The following is a 17,053-nucleotide window of genomic DNA, read 5'->3' as shown; positions in this document are numbered from 1 at the left end:
AGCTCCTGAGGCAGGGACCTTCCTGTCTCATTCACTGTGTCCCCAGTGCCTCGGCAATGTGGAGCTCTCAATAGTCCTGAAGACACATTAACGAAGGAATCAATCTGCCTGCAGATGCCAGAACCTGGCAGCACTCCTGCTTTCCCAGGCCCCCACAAGGACAGCCCAGGCCCTGCGTCCCTAAAACCAGAACTTTAATGCTGAATCAATGTCCTCTTCCTTTCACTTCTAAACTGCCTGTCCCCTAACGTCACAGAGTGGGCTGAGAAGTGGGGCGGTGACCTCCCAATCCTCCGGAAAATGTTTCTTGGAATGAAATGGGGTAGAAATAAAGTAATAAATTCATTAATAAAAATTCACAAAATCATAATTTCTTCCTTCAAGTGTAATGTTTACCCAGCCACTTGAGAGGCTAAGGCAGGAGGGTGGCTTGAGGATAGGAGACCAAGACCAGCCTGGGCAACATAGCGCAACCCTGTCTCTTTAAAAAAAAAAAAGAAAAAAAAATTTTTTTAAATTAGCAGGTGTAGTCTAGCCTGTAGTCCTAGCCACGTGGGAGGCTGAGGCAGGAGGGTCACTTGAGCCCATGAGGTTGAGGCTTCAGTGAGCTATGATCACACTACCGCACCCCAGCCTGGGTGAGGGAGTGAGACCCTGCCTCTAAAAAAGAAAAAAATTAAACATTTGCAAAAAACCCTTAGGGATCATCTAGGGAAGCCTCATGCTTTCAGGAGCAAATGAATTAATATATTCCAAGTAAAAATACACATATATGTAGCACATACACACACACACTCCTTACAATACTCATATGAGGACGATACTATTTCTAATTTTACAGATGAGGGGACTGAGGCAGAGAGAGGTTAAGTAACTTGCTGAGGTCACACAGCAAAAAGTGGCAGTGCCAGGATTTGATTGCAGTTGGTCTGGCCCCAGAGCCCAGGCTCGTAATCACTGTTACACTGCCTCCATAAAAACATAGCAGTGTCTAACACACGGTAAGTGTTAGCTACTATTTCGGCAAGGATCATATTCAACCAGGCCTGGCAGCTGCCGGCAAATATTTCCCTATATTCCTTCAGAGAAAGATACATCCCTATTTCCCTTGGTCATCTGTTTTCAGTCTCACAGTTCCCAGCATTAAGAAATTCTCCCTTAAATAGAATCCAGGGATGGCCAGTGGATGTCAGCTTAAGCACTGACGCCAATGGATTGGGAGTGATTGACTAATGGGTTATGTTAAAAAGCCTCCTAATTGATTAGCAATGTCTGCCAGGGGCATGACGGGTAGGGCAGTGGTGGCTGAAAATTTGCTTCCACCTAAATGGTTTCTGCTGCAGCTTTAATCCATCCTGCACGGTCGTGTTCTACAGGCACTGGCTGAGCTTGTGCCCACAGGAACCTGGGTCTTCCTGTTGGAGGATAGAGCCAGGCCCCAGGATACACCCAGAGGGCAGCAGACAGGCATCTCAGACCCTGTCTCTCTGATCACCAGCATTCTTCTTTTGCTGGAACCAGAGAGAACACGGCCGAGGAGGTGATTCTTGCCCTGGCCAGTTTCCCATTTCTTCCTCCTCCTGCCTTGTGGTTTCAGCCAGCACTGGGCAAAGGTAAAGAGCTTCTCTTCTGCGCTGGGCTCAGAATGTGCGGAAAGCTACCTGGGCCTTTATCCTTCACTCTGTGGGCAGAGACTGAGACTCATTCCCTCCACCTCATGGGCTCCTTCAGCACAGACCCAAAGGGGTCTGTGAACAGTCCCTGGGTCAGGCCAGCACAAGGTCTCAGAATTCGAAATTCCTATTGAGAGGACCTTCAAGTCAGGCAGGGACTCAGAGCTGCCCTGGCCCTGAGGGTTAGGTGTGTGCAGTAGGTCCCGAGATAGGGTGGGAGCAGTTGCGGGCTCTTGTGGCTTCCTTGGAATAAGGCAGGGAAAACCAGCCCATTTCCAACAGGTGAAAGCTCTCTATGGCAGACTTTATTTTGGAAGATGGATAATAGGAATTAAGATCGGACGCCCTAAACATGCCATAATAAATCATCCCTCCTTTCAAGCAATGACATGACAGGCCTTGCCTCACTGTGACATGTCTGGGGGCATGGGATCCTCAGTGTGGTTGCAAGGGCCTTTGGGGGACAAATGGAGTACTCAATAATGGCCTTTACTAAAAGCTAGGCAGGTGGCTCCCACAGGTACAGATCAAGAGGAAAACCACTATGGAAATAACTTCTCCAAGGGAGGGATGATGATAGGGTTGAATTCAGCAACCTTGAGAAAGATCTGATGTGAGGGCTGGGCCCTTTCAACTCGTATCTCCAGCTCCCCCAGCGCCCTCTGGTCTTTTGTTGGGATATGAAAGAGAGGTGCTCCTGTTCTCTGGATCCATTACTTCAGGGAGGCAGTCTCCTTGGGCTCTTCTCAGGTTCTCTGGAAGGCTCCAGTCCCCGCCCCACCCTGGGCTTCCAAGCGGCGCGCTGCCTGTAATTACGTGCTGGCTCCCAGTCTAGCCGGCTGACCCGCTCTCTCTTACATAACCATGGCCACCGCCACCACCTGCCCAAAGTGGCTTTGCCAGAATGGAGCTGCCCACTCAGGGATGTGGACATGAGTCCTCTGGAGCAGACCACACTTGGAGCCAGCTCGGTGACCTGTTTTCTGAGACCTTTCAAGGAGCAGAACTGAGAAGAGATGACCTCTTTTCTTCTAATACCTGGTGTTTTTTTTTTTTTTTTGTCTTTTTTTTTTTTTTTGACTGCAATTGTTTCTTTGGCGCACAAAGGAACTGAGCTAATTAGAGGGAAAGCCACCCTTTCAGATTGAAATTTGGAGCCTGCTTTGCCCTGGGGGCAGCCACTGTCTTGCCCTGGAGGGGTGCAGAGGTGGGTGAAAAGCAAAATGGTGGCCTCCTCCTCCCCAAGAAGCATTCTGGAGGGACCCCGCAGGAACCCACATAGGGCCCCCCAAGACAGCAGGGGCCCAGCTTTCAGTGCCCATACCCAGAACCCCGTTACCAGCAGGTGACACAGGCCTTTCAGATGCATGAGAACCACGGCTTGAGTACTTACAGGAGGTCCTGAAAGAGAGGGAAAAATACCTTGGTCAGTGTCATTGCTGTAGGGACAGAGGGGAGGCTGTCTGGGAAGCGGTGTCCAAGAATTCTTCAGCGGAGGGGTTGCCATCGGGTCCTCGAAGACTGTCTTTTCCAGGCCCACTTTCACCAATACAATCTCTTCCCTCTTTATTTCATCTCCATACTTTCATAATCGGATGAGAAATGCAGAGGTCGGCGCCCCAGGCTCAACCCTGCTGGGGACCTGCCGGTGACCCTTCTGCCTCAGCTTCCTACCCTACAAAATGGGCTCTTCAGGACCCGCCTGAACTTGTGTACAAGGCTGCTTTGCAGAACATGGGATGGTGGGCACTGAAGCACACTGAGAAAGGTGGAAATAACAGACCCTGCAAAGATGAGGGATGTTAGCACGCCCTGTGTGTACTGTGCCCTGCCAGGGAGGGGCAGCAGGCAGGCAGGGGCGGGCGCGGCTGCTCACTGTGGGTGCACCCTGACTGAGGCCCATCGGCCCAGCCTGGTTTCTGTTTAACAGTGAGTTAGGCACGCCACCCCTCCAGGGTCTGCCACCCACAGCCTCTTTCTCAAAGCCCCCTCTGGGGCTCCGGCCCCACCCTCCTCCATGCCTCTCTGTTCGTTTCTCTTCCTGGTATCCACTCCCTGCCTCCCTCCCACGGCCGCAGCAGCAGACCTATCTCATTACTGGCAACAGCCAAGAATGACAAATTCAAGTGTTCCGAGAGGGAGAAAAAAGGAGTAGGGGTGAGGAGGAGGAGGGAAGGTTTAGAAAAGCAGCCCCAGAAAGATAGGGAAGGAAAGGCACTTCTGCGGAACATGAGCCACGAAACCCCCACGGCCCGCCCGCCCCAGTGATTCCCAGCTGAGCCTGGTGCGTCTGCCCGGCCCCTAGTGCCCTGGCCACGTTAACTCAGCTGCAACTCCTGTTGCTTCTTTTATGCTCGGCCAATAAAGGCTCCTATGTTTCCCTGCGCTCCTCCCGTTCCCAGAGCCGGCTTCCTTCTCTCCTCCTTCATCTGTCCGTTCCCTGCCCTGGTCACCATCCAGGAAGACACAGCCTCTTTCATGCTGGCCTCTGTCAAGCCATCATGTTAAGGGTGAACAAAATGTTTTAAATTAAAAGCAACAGAAAAAGTCAAGAGGTGTAGTGCCTGGGTGAGCAAGCCCCAGGCCCCAGGCTTGCATGCAGGGCCCAGAACACGTGGGAGGGAGCACCGGGCAGGGGGAGCATCTGGGACCCATTAGGCTGAGGGGCAGAGGAATGTCACCCAGAATCTGAAAATATCTCAGAGTGCAGCCTGCCAGAGGGGCCAGCCCAGCTGGGGAGTCTGTGCTTCCCAGAGGGGGGAGGTGTCCCCTGCATGAGAAGCAGGCTGGTGACAAATTCAGCCTGTGGCAATTTTGGGATGGTTCAGCCACATGGAAAGCAGATGACTTGCGCCTGCCAGGCCTGATGGGGCCCTGGCTCCCACTGTGGCAGGCTCTGATGAGGCCCCCAGTTACCCAGGCTGGACCTCTGAGGGCAGCCCTGCCTGTTGTTCGCAGTCTCGGCTGCATAGGTGTCACCAGATACAGCCAGGTAGCTGGCACAAGACTCGACACTCAGCCCGGTGGCCGAAGAGCACTTTGCTGGGTCCACCCCTGGGGGATATTAATTCCACTGAAGATTTTGAGGGCTTTTATATTACTACCACCATCGTCACTGCACACACCTTTATGGGCCTTATTAGGTGCCAGGCACAATTCGAGGTGTTTTCCATTACGCAGTAGGTTCTATCATTCCCGCCTTGCAGATGAGGAAACTGAGACAGGGGAAGTTTAAGCAACTCCCCAGGGCCATGCAGCTAGTGAATGGGAGTGCCCTAGACTCTTCTCTACAGTGCCTCTCTCTCCGTCTCTCGCTCAGAAAGCAACCTACCCCTGACCCCGCAGTTGTCTGCAGACCCAGTCCTCTCCAGTCTTTCCCCTGGGATGCCTGTCATGGTCAGTCTCCAGCCCCCTTCTCTGACTCAACCCTCTCATCTGTCTTTTACAGGTGCCTTTGTCTTACGCAAGGGAATTTGGCTCTGCCAAGCTCTTCCAGGCTGCCACTCCCCATCCCTGTCCCTTACAGGGACTTCAGAAGCAGGAAAATCCTCTTTGTGAGCTAATGCTGTGCCATAGGAAGGGAGAGAGATATAGGGGTGCTATAAAAGAAGGCTTTCCCCTGTTAAGGATGGTCCTCATGGGTCCCCCTGGAAAACCTTTGGGTGCCTTGGAAAGCCCAGCTGCCATCCTGCCCCTGCCAACTTTCATTTGACAGGCCTGTATTGGGACAGCCCTGGGATTCCAAGCAGATGCTTCCCCTGATGCTGTGTTCAATGCTTGGCAGCTCTAAGATGCTGGGGAGCTGATGGCTTTGCAAAATCTAGCAGTGCCTGGATGTCACTTGTTGCTCTCCCATGTGGGCCACTTGGCTGTGCCCATCACTCTGGCCAGGCACCAAAGGATGCAGTCACCCCAAAGCATTACCAAGTCTGCACAGTACAGATGGAGAAAGAGAGGCCCAGGGAGATTCATGACCATGCAGGGCCACTTTGTGGGCAGGTGATGGGGGTGGGACCAGCACACAGTCTCCTGACTCCCATCCTGGTGTCTTCCTAACAGCACGCCGTATCTCATGACCTGCGCAGTTGATCCCGCCAAGGTACAGCCCACACTACCACATCTTGAGAGAGGAGGAAGACACCTGGACTCCACCCACGCACCTGCTGCTTCCTCAGGAGGACACCTGTTTCTTGCAGCAGGGAGACTATGAAGATTGTCCCAGCACCCTCAGGTGGCGCAAGCAGGGCTGTCAGGGGAGGGTCACAGCAGCCATCCAGGGTGGGGACATTCTGCCCGAGACCTCCCTGCTGATGTCTGTCACCACCGCCTCAGCTTCCTGCTAAGGCCACTACTGTTCTCCCCTGGGGTTTGACCCACCTCCTCCAAGCAAGGCAGCCATGCTCCCCCAAAATGGACACATAGAGATGGACCCTTATGAAGAATTCTGGGGTAGCATTGTGGGTTGGGACTTTTTTTCCAACCACTTTTTATATGTTCATTCATTCGACACACTTAACAATGCCTACTGTGGGTGAGTCACTGTGCTGCGCTGTAGCTCTCTAAAGATGAATTGAGTATAGTCATTGTCCTCTGAGGAAGGAAAACTTCATTATTTAAGCACTTATTATCTACCAGGCCTGATGCAAAGCTCTGATGATAAGAGATGAATAATTCATTTCCCTCTGCTGAGAAGGCAACAGTTTCCTATGTTAGAAAGCTGGAGGAATTCCAGAGATGAGAACTAAAACAAACATGAGGGTTTAAGGGAGAGAGCTTTGCTGTAGGAGGATTCATTTCTTCATTCCTTCATTAATTCAATCGGCATCATTTACTAAGTGTCCATTATGCGGCAGACATAGGACAGAGTGTTAAGTATGGTAACTATCACACCGCACTTCATCTTTACAACAACCTTGTGAGGTTGGCATTATCACCCCTTCCATAGACTTGGAACCTGAGGCTTAGAGGTTAAGCAATCTGCCTAAGGTGGTCACTTTGCTCTTAAGTGATGCCATCTGATTCTTAAAGTTTTTAAACTTTAATTATTATTTTTTGAGATAGGATCTCACTCTGTTGCCCAGGCTGGAGTACAGTGGTGCAATCACAGCTCACTGCAGCCTTAACCTCCCTGGGCTCAGGCAATCTTCCCATCTCAGCCTCCCGAGTAGCTGAGACCACACAGCACGCCTGGCTAATTTCCGCATTTTTTATAAGGATGGAGTTTTGCTATGTTGCCCAGGCTGGTCTCGAACTCCTGAGCTCAAGCTATCTGCCTGCCTCGGCCTCCCAAAATGCTGGGACTACACGCATGAGTCACGCGCCCAGCATAATTTTATTGTTTAGCTTTTATTTCCGTACAGTAGAGCCTGGATTTGAACCTGGTCTCTCTTGCTCCACAGCCTGTGTTCTCCTGGCTGGAGATCACGAAGTTCTCAAGGGTGGAAGGGTCAGCGGGGCCCTCAGCCCTTTCTAAAGTGGGCAGGTATGTCCCCTCCCCATCATCCCTGGACTTGGTCCCACCCAGTCGCTGGACCCAGTCCTGGTCCTGAACAGGGGGCGTCAAGAGTGGAAGGGTGCTCCCAAGTTCAGCATCATCTGAACCATCTTCTGACCCTGCTGTGACTCTGGGCTCCCAGCAGCTGGGGTCCTAGCACCCACTCACACCACCTGGTGCCTGCTTCCCGGCTGCCTGTAGCCGACCACCTGCCCCCAGTTCTGCAACGTGCCCAACCCACCCATCTCTGCCAAGACAGGTGTTCTGCCTCATGGGCTCCCCTCAGACCTCGAGTGACTAGTGATATTGGATACACTCTGCCTGCTGGAGCAGAGGTTCTCAGCTTGGGGGGGATTTGGCTCTCCAGGGAATAGTTGACAATGTCTGGAGACATTTTTGATTTCATAACTGGGAGCCTTCTACTGGTATCTAGTGGGTACAGGCCAGGGATGCTGCTAAAAAGACAGTGCACAGAGCCTCCTACCACAGACCCATCTGGTCCCACATGTAAATAGTGTTGAGGATGAGAAACGCTGTGCTGGACTAATGGCACCAGACCTGCCTCGGGGCTCTCCCTGTGCCTCAGTCCCTATGACGCACGCCGTCACCCATGCCCCAGTCCTCGCCGACCTATGGTTTGCCAACTCTTGGGATCTCATTCTTCTAGTTTGGCCTGTTCCACCTCCATCCAAGACCTCATCAGGACAAATAGTAATTTGTGTGTTACTCATCTATTGAGCATGTACTCTGTGCCTGACACTATGCTGAGACCCTTATGTACCTTATTTCACTCGGTCTGCCCAACAACCCGGTGAAGAAGTTATGATGGTTATTTTTCCCACTCTACAGATGGAAGAGCTGAGGCCCAGGCAGTTTACGACGTATTCAAGGTTGCGAAACACATGCGTCACCGGGCTGGTACTTGGCCCCAGGTCTGCCTGCCTCCCAGGACCATGGGCTCCTGAAGCTTGAAGGAGGCACATGGAGAAATGAAAGGAGCAGCCTCTGCCTCAATGAGCAGTGAAGGGAAACACGAGTAGCTTTAAAAACCATGGAAAGGGCCGGGTATGGTGGCTCACGCCTGTAATCCCAGCACTTTGGGAGGCCAAGGCGGGTGGATCATGAGGTCAGGAGATCGAGACTATTCTGGCCAGTATAGTGAAACTCCATCTCTACTAAAAATACACAAAAATTAGCCAGGCATGGTGGTGTGTGCCTGTAATCTCAGCTACTCAGGAGGCTGAGGCAGGAGAATTGATTGAACCCAGGAGGTGGAGGTTGCAGTGAGCTGAGATGGTGCCACTGTACTCCAGCCTGGGCAACAGAGCAAGAGTCTGTCTCAAAAAAAAACCATGGAAAGCAATTTGTTGGGGGCAGGCCTGTGAAGGGAAACTGGTAAGCTTTCAGGCAGTCTCTATCTTTGGGGGTTAACCTCAAAGAGAACACCCAAGCCATGTCTCCTACAGCCCTACGGCCCACACCCGACTTTTTAGGAAGGGATGAGGCAGATTTCTGGGGTAGACCATCTGAATTTATTTGATGTCCTGTCAGCATGGCTGACAAATCATCCTTTGTGACTGACAAAGCACTTCCTTAAATGATAGTCCACCACAACCCAACTCCCATTTTATAGATGAGAAAACTGAGGATCTGAGAAGGATGTAACTTGCCTGTTATTTATGGTTGGTAAACGATCATGAATCCTGGTCTAGTGCTCGTCCCAGAACAGCCCACCATCAGAGCTGTGAGAAGCTTTACATTTCTTAGGAAAAACATCTGACTACTCAGACAGAGCCAGCTTGTGCCATCCTGCAAGAGCCAGCTGTGTGCATCTCTTCCTAACTTGGCGCTTAGTGACTTCACACTGGCAGCTGGAAATTGGCCGTGGTGGGAGTATTCACACCACGGAAATTGGCAAAAGCTACAAAGCAGCCCCACCTTACCCCAAGAGCCAGTTCTTAAACATTTGCTAGCACACTACAGCTCACATCTGTCCTAGGATGACGTCTCTTGGCCACAAGACATCCCTAGCCCTTTCCAGGTCAGGTTGACGGAGAGTAACAGGTTCTGGGAGAAGTGGGCAGCAGTTTAAATCACACACACCTGTAGTCTCTCTTCCTGCACTCATGGCTGACATTGATAATCAATCACAGCTCCTTAATGAGCCTAGACAAGGCTTCACAATTCTTTGCAACACAACCACTATCAATCAGCAGAAATTGGCACATGATATGGAACCTATTAGTCATCCTGGAAACTAGAGCCATCTGGAGGTGAGACTCAGGGGAAGCAAGTAGACGAAGCAGGAGGACCCGTTTACAACTAATTAGGCAGGACTGGGCCTGGCCTTGGGGAGTAGCAGAGACAGAGGTGGAGAGGCTGGGTGTCCCAGACTCCCCAGACACATCTCATACCAGGTGTAAGGACTAGCACTGATTGCAGCTCTCTGCCATCCCGGTCCAGCTGCTAAGGTTGGCAGAGAGACTGGGAGGTGTGGGCAAGGAAGGGACAGGAGCCAGTAAGATCCCCTCCAGCTTAGTTCATGCCCTGGCCCCAGGGGGTCCTCAGAGGACCCCACATTACTAGCTGTGCCACTGCCACCCCGGGATCCACCCGAGCGCACCCTTCCCGTAGACTCCATGGAAGCGGACTTTATGCCCGGCAGCCTGGCAGGGCTGTTGGTCTGGTTCCAGGGGCTTCTTGGCTAACCCCTCCTTTCAATCTGGAGGTGCCCCCTTCACTTCCTTGCTCCCTGCCTTGTTTTGCAAGTGCCTGAGGGCCGGTAGGTCGGGGGAGGCTCAGATGCCTGGCCCAGCACCTGGGGCAACTCCTGTCCGTGGGCACGGGGGGTGTGCCTGGGTAGCAGACCCTCTTGGTTACCTCCTCTGCATCCATTCTCCCTTTCTCCTCCCAACAGAACCCTCATGTCCCTCCGGCCTCCTCTCTTTTCCCATGCAGTCCTGTTTCCAGAGAAGCCGGTCCCCAGCCTAGCTAGCAATGGGTGAGGGTATATGCCTGGGGCCAGGAGCCCTTGTGGAGATGGCTCTGGTGGGAGTCGATCTGAGCAGGAGGAAGAACAGGAGATCCCCTTACCACCCCTGCAGATCCCTCAATGCCAGAGTCCCACATCCCTTGGAACGGGGGATAGCGGCCCTCATGCTCAGGAAAACGGCCACAGAAGGCTGCAGGCAAGGAGGGCATGGGGGACCTGGCTGCAGGGTTCTGCCCACGGGGATGGAGGGTGAGGCCCAGCTCCTGGTGAGAGGAACGACAACCCAGACAGAAGATGGCACCAGGCCACCCCTGTGCCCCTCCCCAACCCAGCTGTAATTCTGGGTGAATGAAAGGGAGAGAGGGGAATGGTGTCTCGACAGCTGATGAGGGCCTGAAAGGCTAAGGGTTGAGCAGGAGGTAACTGCGTTCCCCTGAATTGCTTTTCTCATTCTTCAGCAGAAGGCAGGCACTTGGAAGCACGGCTCAGTGCGGTATGAGGGGTAAAGAAGATTGTGTCCTGGCATAGGGAGCTGTGTTCCCCTCATGCCCACTTTCAACACCTGCTCAACACCAGCTATGCATGGCTATGTGCAGGAGGCTGTAAAGGTTGCCCGCTGTCCCTGACCTTAGGGGCTTCCTTTCTAGCTCAGGAGACCCCCCATCTGAGTCCCCTGACACTTCATCCTGAGGCGGGGGCTGTGATAGCTTTTCCCCGGAGCAGGGCTCATCTGCTCGTCACGCCTACTTCCTGCAGACTGAGGCCGGGAGCCCCAGAGTGAGACTGTAGCCCCACACTACCCCCTGGGTGCAGGCTCCCTGACTCTGCCTCCTGTCCAGCTTAGAGCTGCTTTGCTACTGGTCTTGGGATGAAGCTGGCCCCATGTGGGTTCCCACTCCCAAGTGAGCTCCTGCCTGGGGCACTCTGTGGCTGACATTCAGCCCTTTTTCCTTCTCAGGAAGGTTTTACCTTTTCTTATTTGAGCCACAAAACAGCCCTAAAAGGCTGGAGTAGGAGTCAGCAGCTCCATTTTCTGAGTGAGGAACTGAGATGCCGAAAGAAGATGTGCTGTCTGGAAGCTCGCACAGAATATTCCCGAACTCCTGTCTCCTCTGGCTGCAGCCCTCTGGGCAGCTCCTCTGCCTGTGGCTCTGGGCCTTGTGACCAGCGACTGGACTGGGAGGGGCAATTGGTCCTTGACTGCCAGCCCCAGCCCTGGAGTCCCAAGCCAGGGCTGCTTTCTTCCACTGAGATGTCACTCAGGTCCCTGAAGGAAGACAAGGAGTCTCCGGGCATCGCACCTCTGACCTGAGACTTCTTCCTGACACCGGATCTCGCTCATGTTCTTGTGCAAGGCCCTGCCTGGGGCAGCTCAAATGTCACAACATGGCTCTGCTGGCCACGACCCTGCCAGGCGGCTGCCGGAGGAGCAGAGAGGAGGGCCTGGTGAAGGGCCACAGCCCCAGACAGACCCACTCCAAACACCACCCCTGAGAGGCCTGTGAGGGGCTGCAGGCTTCGTAGGTCTTTCTTTGACAACCAGGCCTGTCTGTATCTCTGAAGGAAGAGCGTTTTAATTTTAAAGTCACATTTATGATGTTGGTGCAAAAGTCATTGTGGTTTTTGCCATTGAAAGGAATGTCAAAACCGCTATTACGTTTGCACCAACCTAATATGAATAACTCATTTTGGTCTGGCATCATGCTAACCTGTAACCAGGGCCAAGCATCTTACACATTGTATCATTTGCTCTTCACAGTAGCCCTAGAAGGTGACTGTACAAGGTGTGCTACTGTCCACACCTAACAGAGGAGGAAACTGAGCCACAGAGAGGTCAAAATTCTGGCCGATAGTCATACAACTGAAATCCAGGCATGCCCTAAGCCCCAGTGACACGCTTTATCTCACTGCCCCGACAGGCAGGTTTGGTGCTATTAGGCACTGTTTTGCAGACGGGGCTCTTGTGGCTGTGCAGAGAAGTTAAGCAATTTGCCCAAGGTCACACAGCTGGTAAGCTGGCAGAGCCGCATTTGGAATCAGCTACACTCTAAAGCTTTCTTTCTTAACCTTTACATTTATTGCTTCAGCTGCAAAAGCAAATTAAGAGTCAACAAGACTTAGTGGTGGGGGGAGATGGTTAGACTGCTGAGAAGGAAAATCCGCCATGAGTCCTGTCAAGTGCCTTTGAGGACCACGTGGCCTCATCTCTGGGCTAAGTTCAGACCCCACTCATCTCTTTCCTGAAACTGGCTCCCAGAGTCCCCCATTGAGGATTGATCACAAACCCCGTCCAGACACTGCCCATCTTAGGAGGAACTACAAACAGACACAGTCTCATGGTTTCACTGTTCTTCCTTTTATTTAGAAGGAATGGAGAGCTGCCCAGAATCCTGGACAAGAGCATAGGCTTTGTAGCCAAACAGCCACAGGTTCGAATCTCTGCTTCACTACTTACTAGCTATGCGACTTTGGGCAAGCTGCTTAACCTCTCTGAGCCCAGTATCCTCTGTAAAATGGGGGTAATAAGAGTATATGTACCTCACTGGATTTGGGTAGTAAATGAGATAATACAAGTAAGATATCCAGCACTGTCCCTGGCTCAGAGTAAGCACTCAATAAATACAGCTATGACAATTGTATGGTTATGAAGTCAGAAATAATGGCATCCAATCCCAGAAGCACATGATACTGCCCTTGGTGTTCTAACCAGAAGGATGGCTAGTAAGAGCTCTTCTCATGTGCCAGGCACCAATCTTAACGCTTCACAGGTATTACCATATTAAACCCTTATAAGCCTTTTAAGGTGGACCTCAGAAGACTGAGACACAGAGGGGCAGCATCTCCTGCCTTGCGTCCCAAGCTGGTGAGGGCCAGGCTGACTCTAGGGCAGCAGTCTCTAACCTTTTTTGGCACCAGGGACTGATTTCCTAGAAGACAATTTTTCGGGGTGGGAGCGGCGGGTTCAGGATGAAACTGTTCCACCTTGGCCCATAGGAGTACACAACCTGGATCCCTCAAATGCACAGTTCCCGATAGGGTTCTCGCTCCTGTGAGAATCTAATGCTGCCACTGATGACAGGAGGCGGAGCGATGGGGGAGCAGCTGTCAATTCAGAGGAAGCTCTGCCGCTCACCTCCTGCTGTGCGACCCGGTTCCTAACAGGCCATTGATTGGTACTGGTCCATGTTAATCACCCTTTCAGCACCCTGTTGCCCTGCCTCTCAGATGAGCCCTTAAAATCCTGGAACCCACAAAGAACACAGGCAGGGCTCAGGGTGAGCTGAGCTAAGCAGAGCAGGCTGGACAGGACTAGGTGACCATTTGAGTGAAATAGTATAGATTTAAGCCACCAGCTTTGAACTGTTGGGACAAATTGCACATTTTCTTACTTCCTTGGGCCCCTGTCACTTCCAGGGTGGGGTCAGAATCCTAAGTCCTGAGTGAGGAAACGTTGGGGGTAGGTCTTGCTGATAGAGATTACAATACCAATTTTGCAGATTCAGGCCAAGGGTGGGCATTGTTCTCAGGCTGAACAGTTTCCTGGCCAGGCCTCCAGCACAGGACAGAGGGGCTGGGCTGCCACACACAGATAGGGACAGTGGGCCCAGGGAAGATGGAGAGGTTCTCTATCAAGCTGGTCCTTGTGTGGGCGAGGTGGAAGTCAGTCAGGATGGGCCTTGCTCAGCGCACTCTGCTGGCTCTGACCCCTCAACTCTATTTTGATAACCTGGAGTCTCAGGGTCTCCACACTTGAACTTGTCACCCTTGACTGAGTCTCCCAGAAACAGTGAGATCCTCCCACAAGACCTAGAGATATCTTCACAAGGGGAGGGATGTCCTGCCCCATCCCCAGCCCCTCACCCAGGCCCTTCCCAGGAAATTAGCAATTGTGCAAGCCTTGCTCCCTTTTCTACATCCAAAAGGCATCGACAGTTCGCCAGCAGAGGTTGCCGTATGTACACCACGGCTTCACATCACCTCCTCCACGCAGTTGGCCTTGATTCACCACAACACACGACATGAAAATACTCAGTGAATGATGGTTCTCATTTCTATGTGTGGATGGCACTTCCACGTTCCATGTCCATGTTTTTCTGCCTTTTCTTTTGTTAGACTGTGAGATTTATGATGAGCACATTCATTCTTTAGTCACTACTCCAAGAGGAGTTGAGGGAGATTAGGTGCCACAAACTCCAATGCCTACAAGGAGCCAGGCAGGTAAACATAAATGAATGAAGTAGGCCAGGTGCAGTGCGATAGGGCATGGTGGTGACCGTGGCAGAGTGCTAAGGGCTTGCCTGTGTGCTTAAAATGGACTGGACAGCCCTCAGCTGCAACCAAGTATTTCCAGTTGAGGATGCAGACCTACTATTGCCAGATCTTGAAACTATTCAAGAAAAGTCGAGAATCAGATATTTCCTGCAAAATCTTCTCATTACTAAATGCTGATACTAATTTAAGAACATTTAAAAACTACTCTGCAGGCCAAGCAAAGCCTGTGAAAGAGCTGTATTTGGTCCTCAAACTGCTAATTTGCAATACCCAATCTCTGGGGACCTTCCAGGCCTGAACTTCTCCAATTCTGCAGCCCAGAACTTCTGGTCCAGACTGTGGGCTCAGTCAATCCTTGCTGAATGCATGAATTAGTGATTAAATGAACGGAGGGGTGGGTCCGCTGGATCATCTGAACTGCAGATCTGTGAAGGAGCAATGTCATAACAGTGTTTGGACACTGAACTTGTATTTGAGAGTTAGCTTTGACCAAGAGTGGAATTGTTTGGGCACACCACCTTCAAGGGCGCTTGCATTCCTCCCTCTTGCCTCCCTTCTTCTACTCGGCATGGAAGCCCAGAGCAGAAGACAAGCCCCACACAAGTCCCCCGCCCCAGGATGTCAGGTGAGTTAGGAGGCTGCTTCCCTCAGGCCTGGAGGTAAAGCAGGACTACGTGGAGGAGTGACAGGGAATAATTAACAATTAGTAAGGTACTTAATCACCCCTGGATATCTATTTTTCTTAAATCTTACTTTAAATTGCATATACAGCAATTAGTAATTAGCAAATGTTATTAGTTCATTATAACATGGAGTGTTTTAACTTACAACAGCACAATCAAGTGAAACATCAATTTGTCCCAGTCTTTCAATGAATCCTGTCTCAAACAGCTGTGTCATTAGTCGGGGAGGGCATGGTGAAGGCGTGAAGGCGTGCATGCGTAGCTGTGGGCCAGGGAGAAATAAACACACAGCCTCATGGGCAGCAGCCTGGCAGTCCCATGGCCTGCTTCCATGCCTCCTGGCTGAATGGTACCACCAAACCCTCCAAACGTCACAGGTGGCCAGGATAACAGCTACCTTAACACCTACTGTGTGCCAGCAGTAGACTGGGCACTGTCTACTATTTTTAATTGTTATAACTCAGCCTATCTGAGTTCTAACTTACAGATGTAAACACCCAGGCTCTGTAGGTTACACAGATTGCCCAAGGTCAAATAGTGAGTAAAGGATGGAGCTGGGATTCTTGCCTGGGTCTATGAGACCGCAAAGTCCATCCTCTTTCCAGACAGCACACAGCCTGCAGAACTGGGAGCCTCCGCTTTTCCTTACACACGACAACACCGTCTGGTACCCAAGGTTCACCAGGGAAGCACCGGCGGGGTTGAGGTGAAAGCCCAGATATCCGAGCCCTGCGTTGAGCACCCGTCTATTTTGGAATTGCAAATACCACAGGACATAGACCATTCCTCTATCTAGGGACCATGGCGGACACAACTGATCTATTTCAGTGCTGTTTGTTTCTTGTACTTTTTGGCAACCACAACCAACCAATCAGCGCTGATCCCTGTGAGGAAACATGCTTGGCATCCTTGGCAGGTCTCAGTACAACTGCAAGTGAAATAATTTTCATGACTGAGGATGTAGAGCCTCTAACTAGAGTCTGGTGACAAGCAGAAATGACAGAAACCACTTTTTTTTTTTTGAGACTGGGTCTCAAAAGGCTGAAGGGCAGTCTCGTGATCTCGGCTCAGGGCAGTCTCAACCTCCTAGGCTCAAGCGACCCTCCCACCTCAGCCTCCCGAGTAGCTGGGGCTGCTGGCGCACGCCACCACGCCCGACTAATTTATTGTTTCAAACTTTTTTGTAGAGATGGGATTTTGCCCAGGTTGGTTTTGAACTCCTGAACTCCAGCGATCTACCAGTCTTGGCTTCCCAAAGTGTTGGGATTATAGGTGTGAGCCACAGCACCCAGCTAAAACCACGGTCTTTTGAACAGAAAGAGCCTTAAGCATGTGACAGGAGAAAGGGCAAAGATCAAACAAAAGGATGAAGTGGGGTTTTGCCGTCTCACACACCAGACCAGAGAGGCTGACGATTGAGGCCCGGGCTGCACAGCGAGCTGCGTGGCCCCCTGTGTACGTGCCGGGGACGTGGGGTGCCTGGGAGACAGAGGAGTCCTGAAACTGGATCCATCTGAGCTCAGAAGAGTGGAAACACTTTGGATCTTACATTTGGCTTTGCTTTAAAACATTTTTTTGGTTTGTTTTTCTGACATGTATTTATTGTTCAAACAGCTCTGTAAGAACATGAAAGGACATTTTGTGAAAGAAAGGCCATCATACCTAATCCCCACCCCTGCTCTGACACAACTGTTTCCATTTTCTCTTCTCCCCTCTGATCCTCGTCCACACGCATACCTATGTTCACAGAGCAGAAATCAGTGTGCACGGAATATGGTCCGCTGCTTCCTTCATTTACCATGACAACCAGACACGTTCCTGCATCAGGGCAGCCTTGGAAATGACATCTGCAAAGTGGCCGCATTTAAAGATCATACACCATCATTTACCTTTGAGTTGGTTACTAGATCATGGAGTTTCTGTGTGTTTTCTATTCTAT

The 17,053-nt window shown here is 51.5% G+C and overlaps 1 protein-coding gene across 26 annotated transcripts in view; it reads right to left on the bottom strand.

The window, feature by feature from the left end:
• The window catches only part of COL13A1 (collagen type XIII alpha 1 chain), a 157,476-nt gene that overhangs the window by 87,440 nt on the left and 52,983 nt on the right, over positions 1 to 17,053 (bottom strand). For all 26 annotated transcript variants that reach the window (XR_004262166.1, XM_032256195.1, XM_032256206.1 and 23 more), the window contains exon 3: positions 3,067 to 3,074. Coding sequence is in view for 25 of the 26 variants with exons in the window: in XM_032256195.1 (XP_032112086.1) it covers positions 3,067 to 3,074 (8 nt within the window). In the remaining variant the exon portion in view is untranslated. The remainder of the gene's footprint in view (positions 1 to 3,066; positions 3,075 to 17,053) is intronic.

The sequence above is a fragment of the Sapajus apella genome, unplaced genomic scaffold (genome assembly GCF_009761245.1).
Source record: "Sapajus apella isolate SASKATOON/1434 unplaced genomic scaffold, GSC_monkey_1.0 scaffold94, whole genome shotgun sequence".
Lineage (NCBI taxonomy): Eukaryota > Metazoa > Chordata > Mammalia > Primates > Cebidae > Sapajus > Sapajus apella.
Note: the sequence above shows the minus strand (reverse complement) of the source record. Positions and strands in the feature narration are given on the sequence as shown.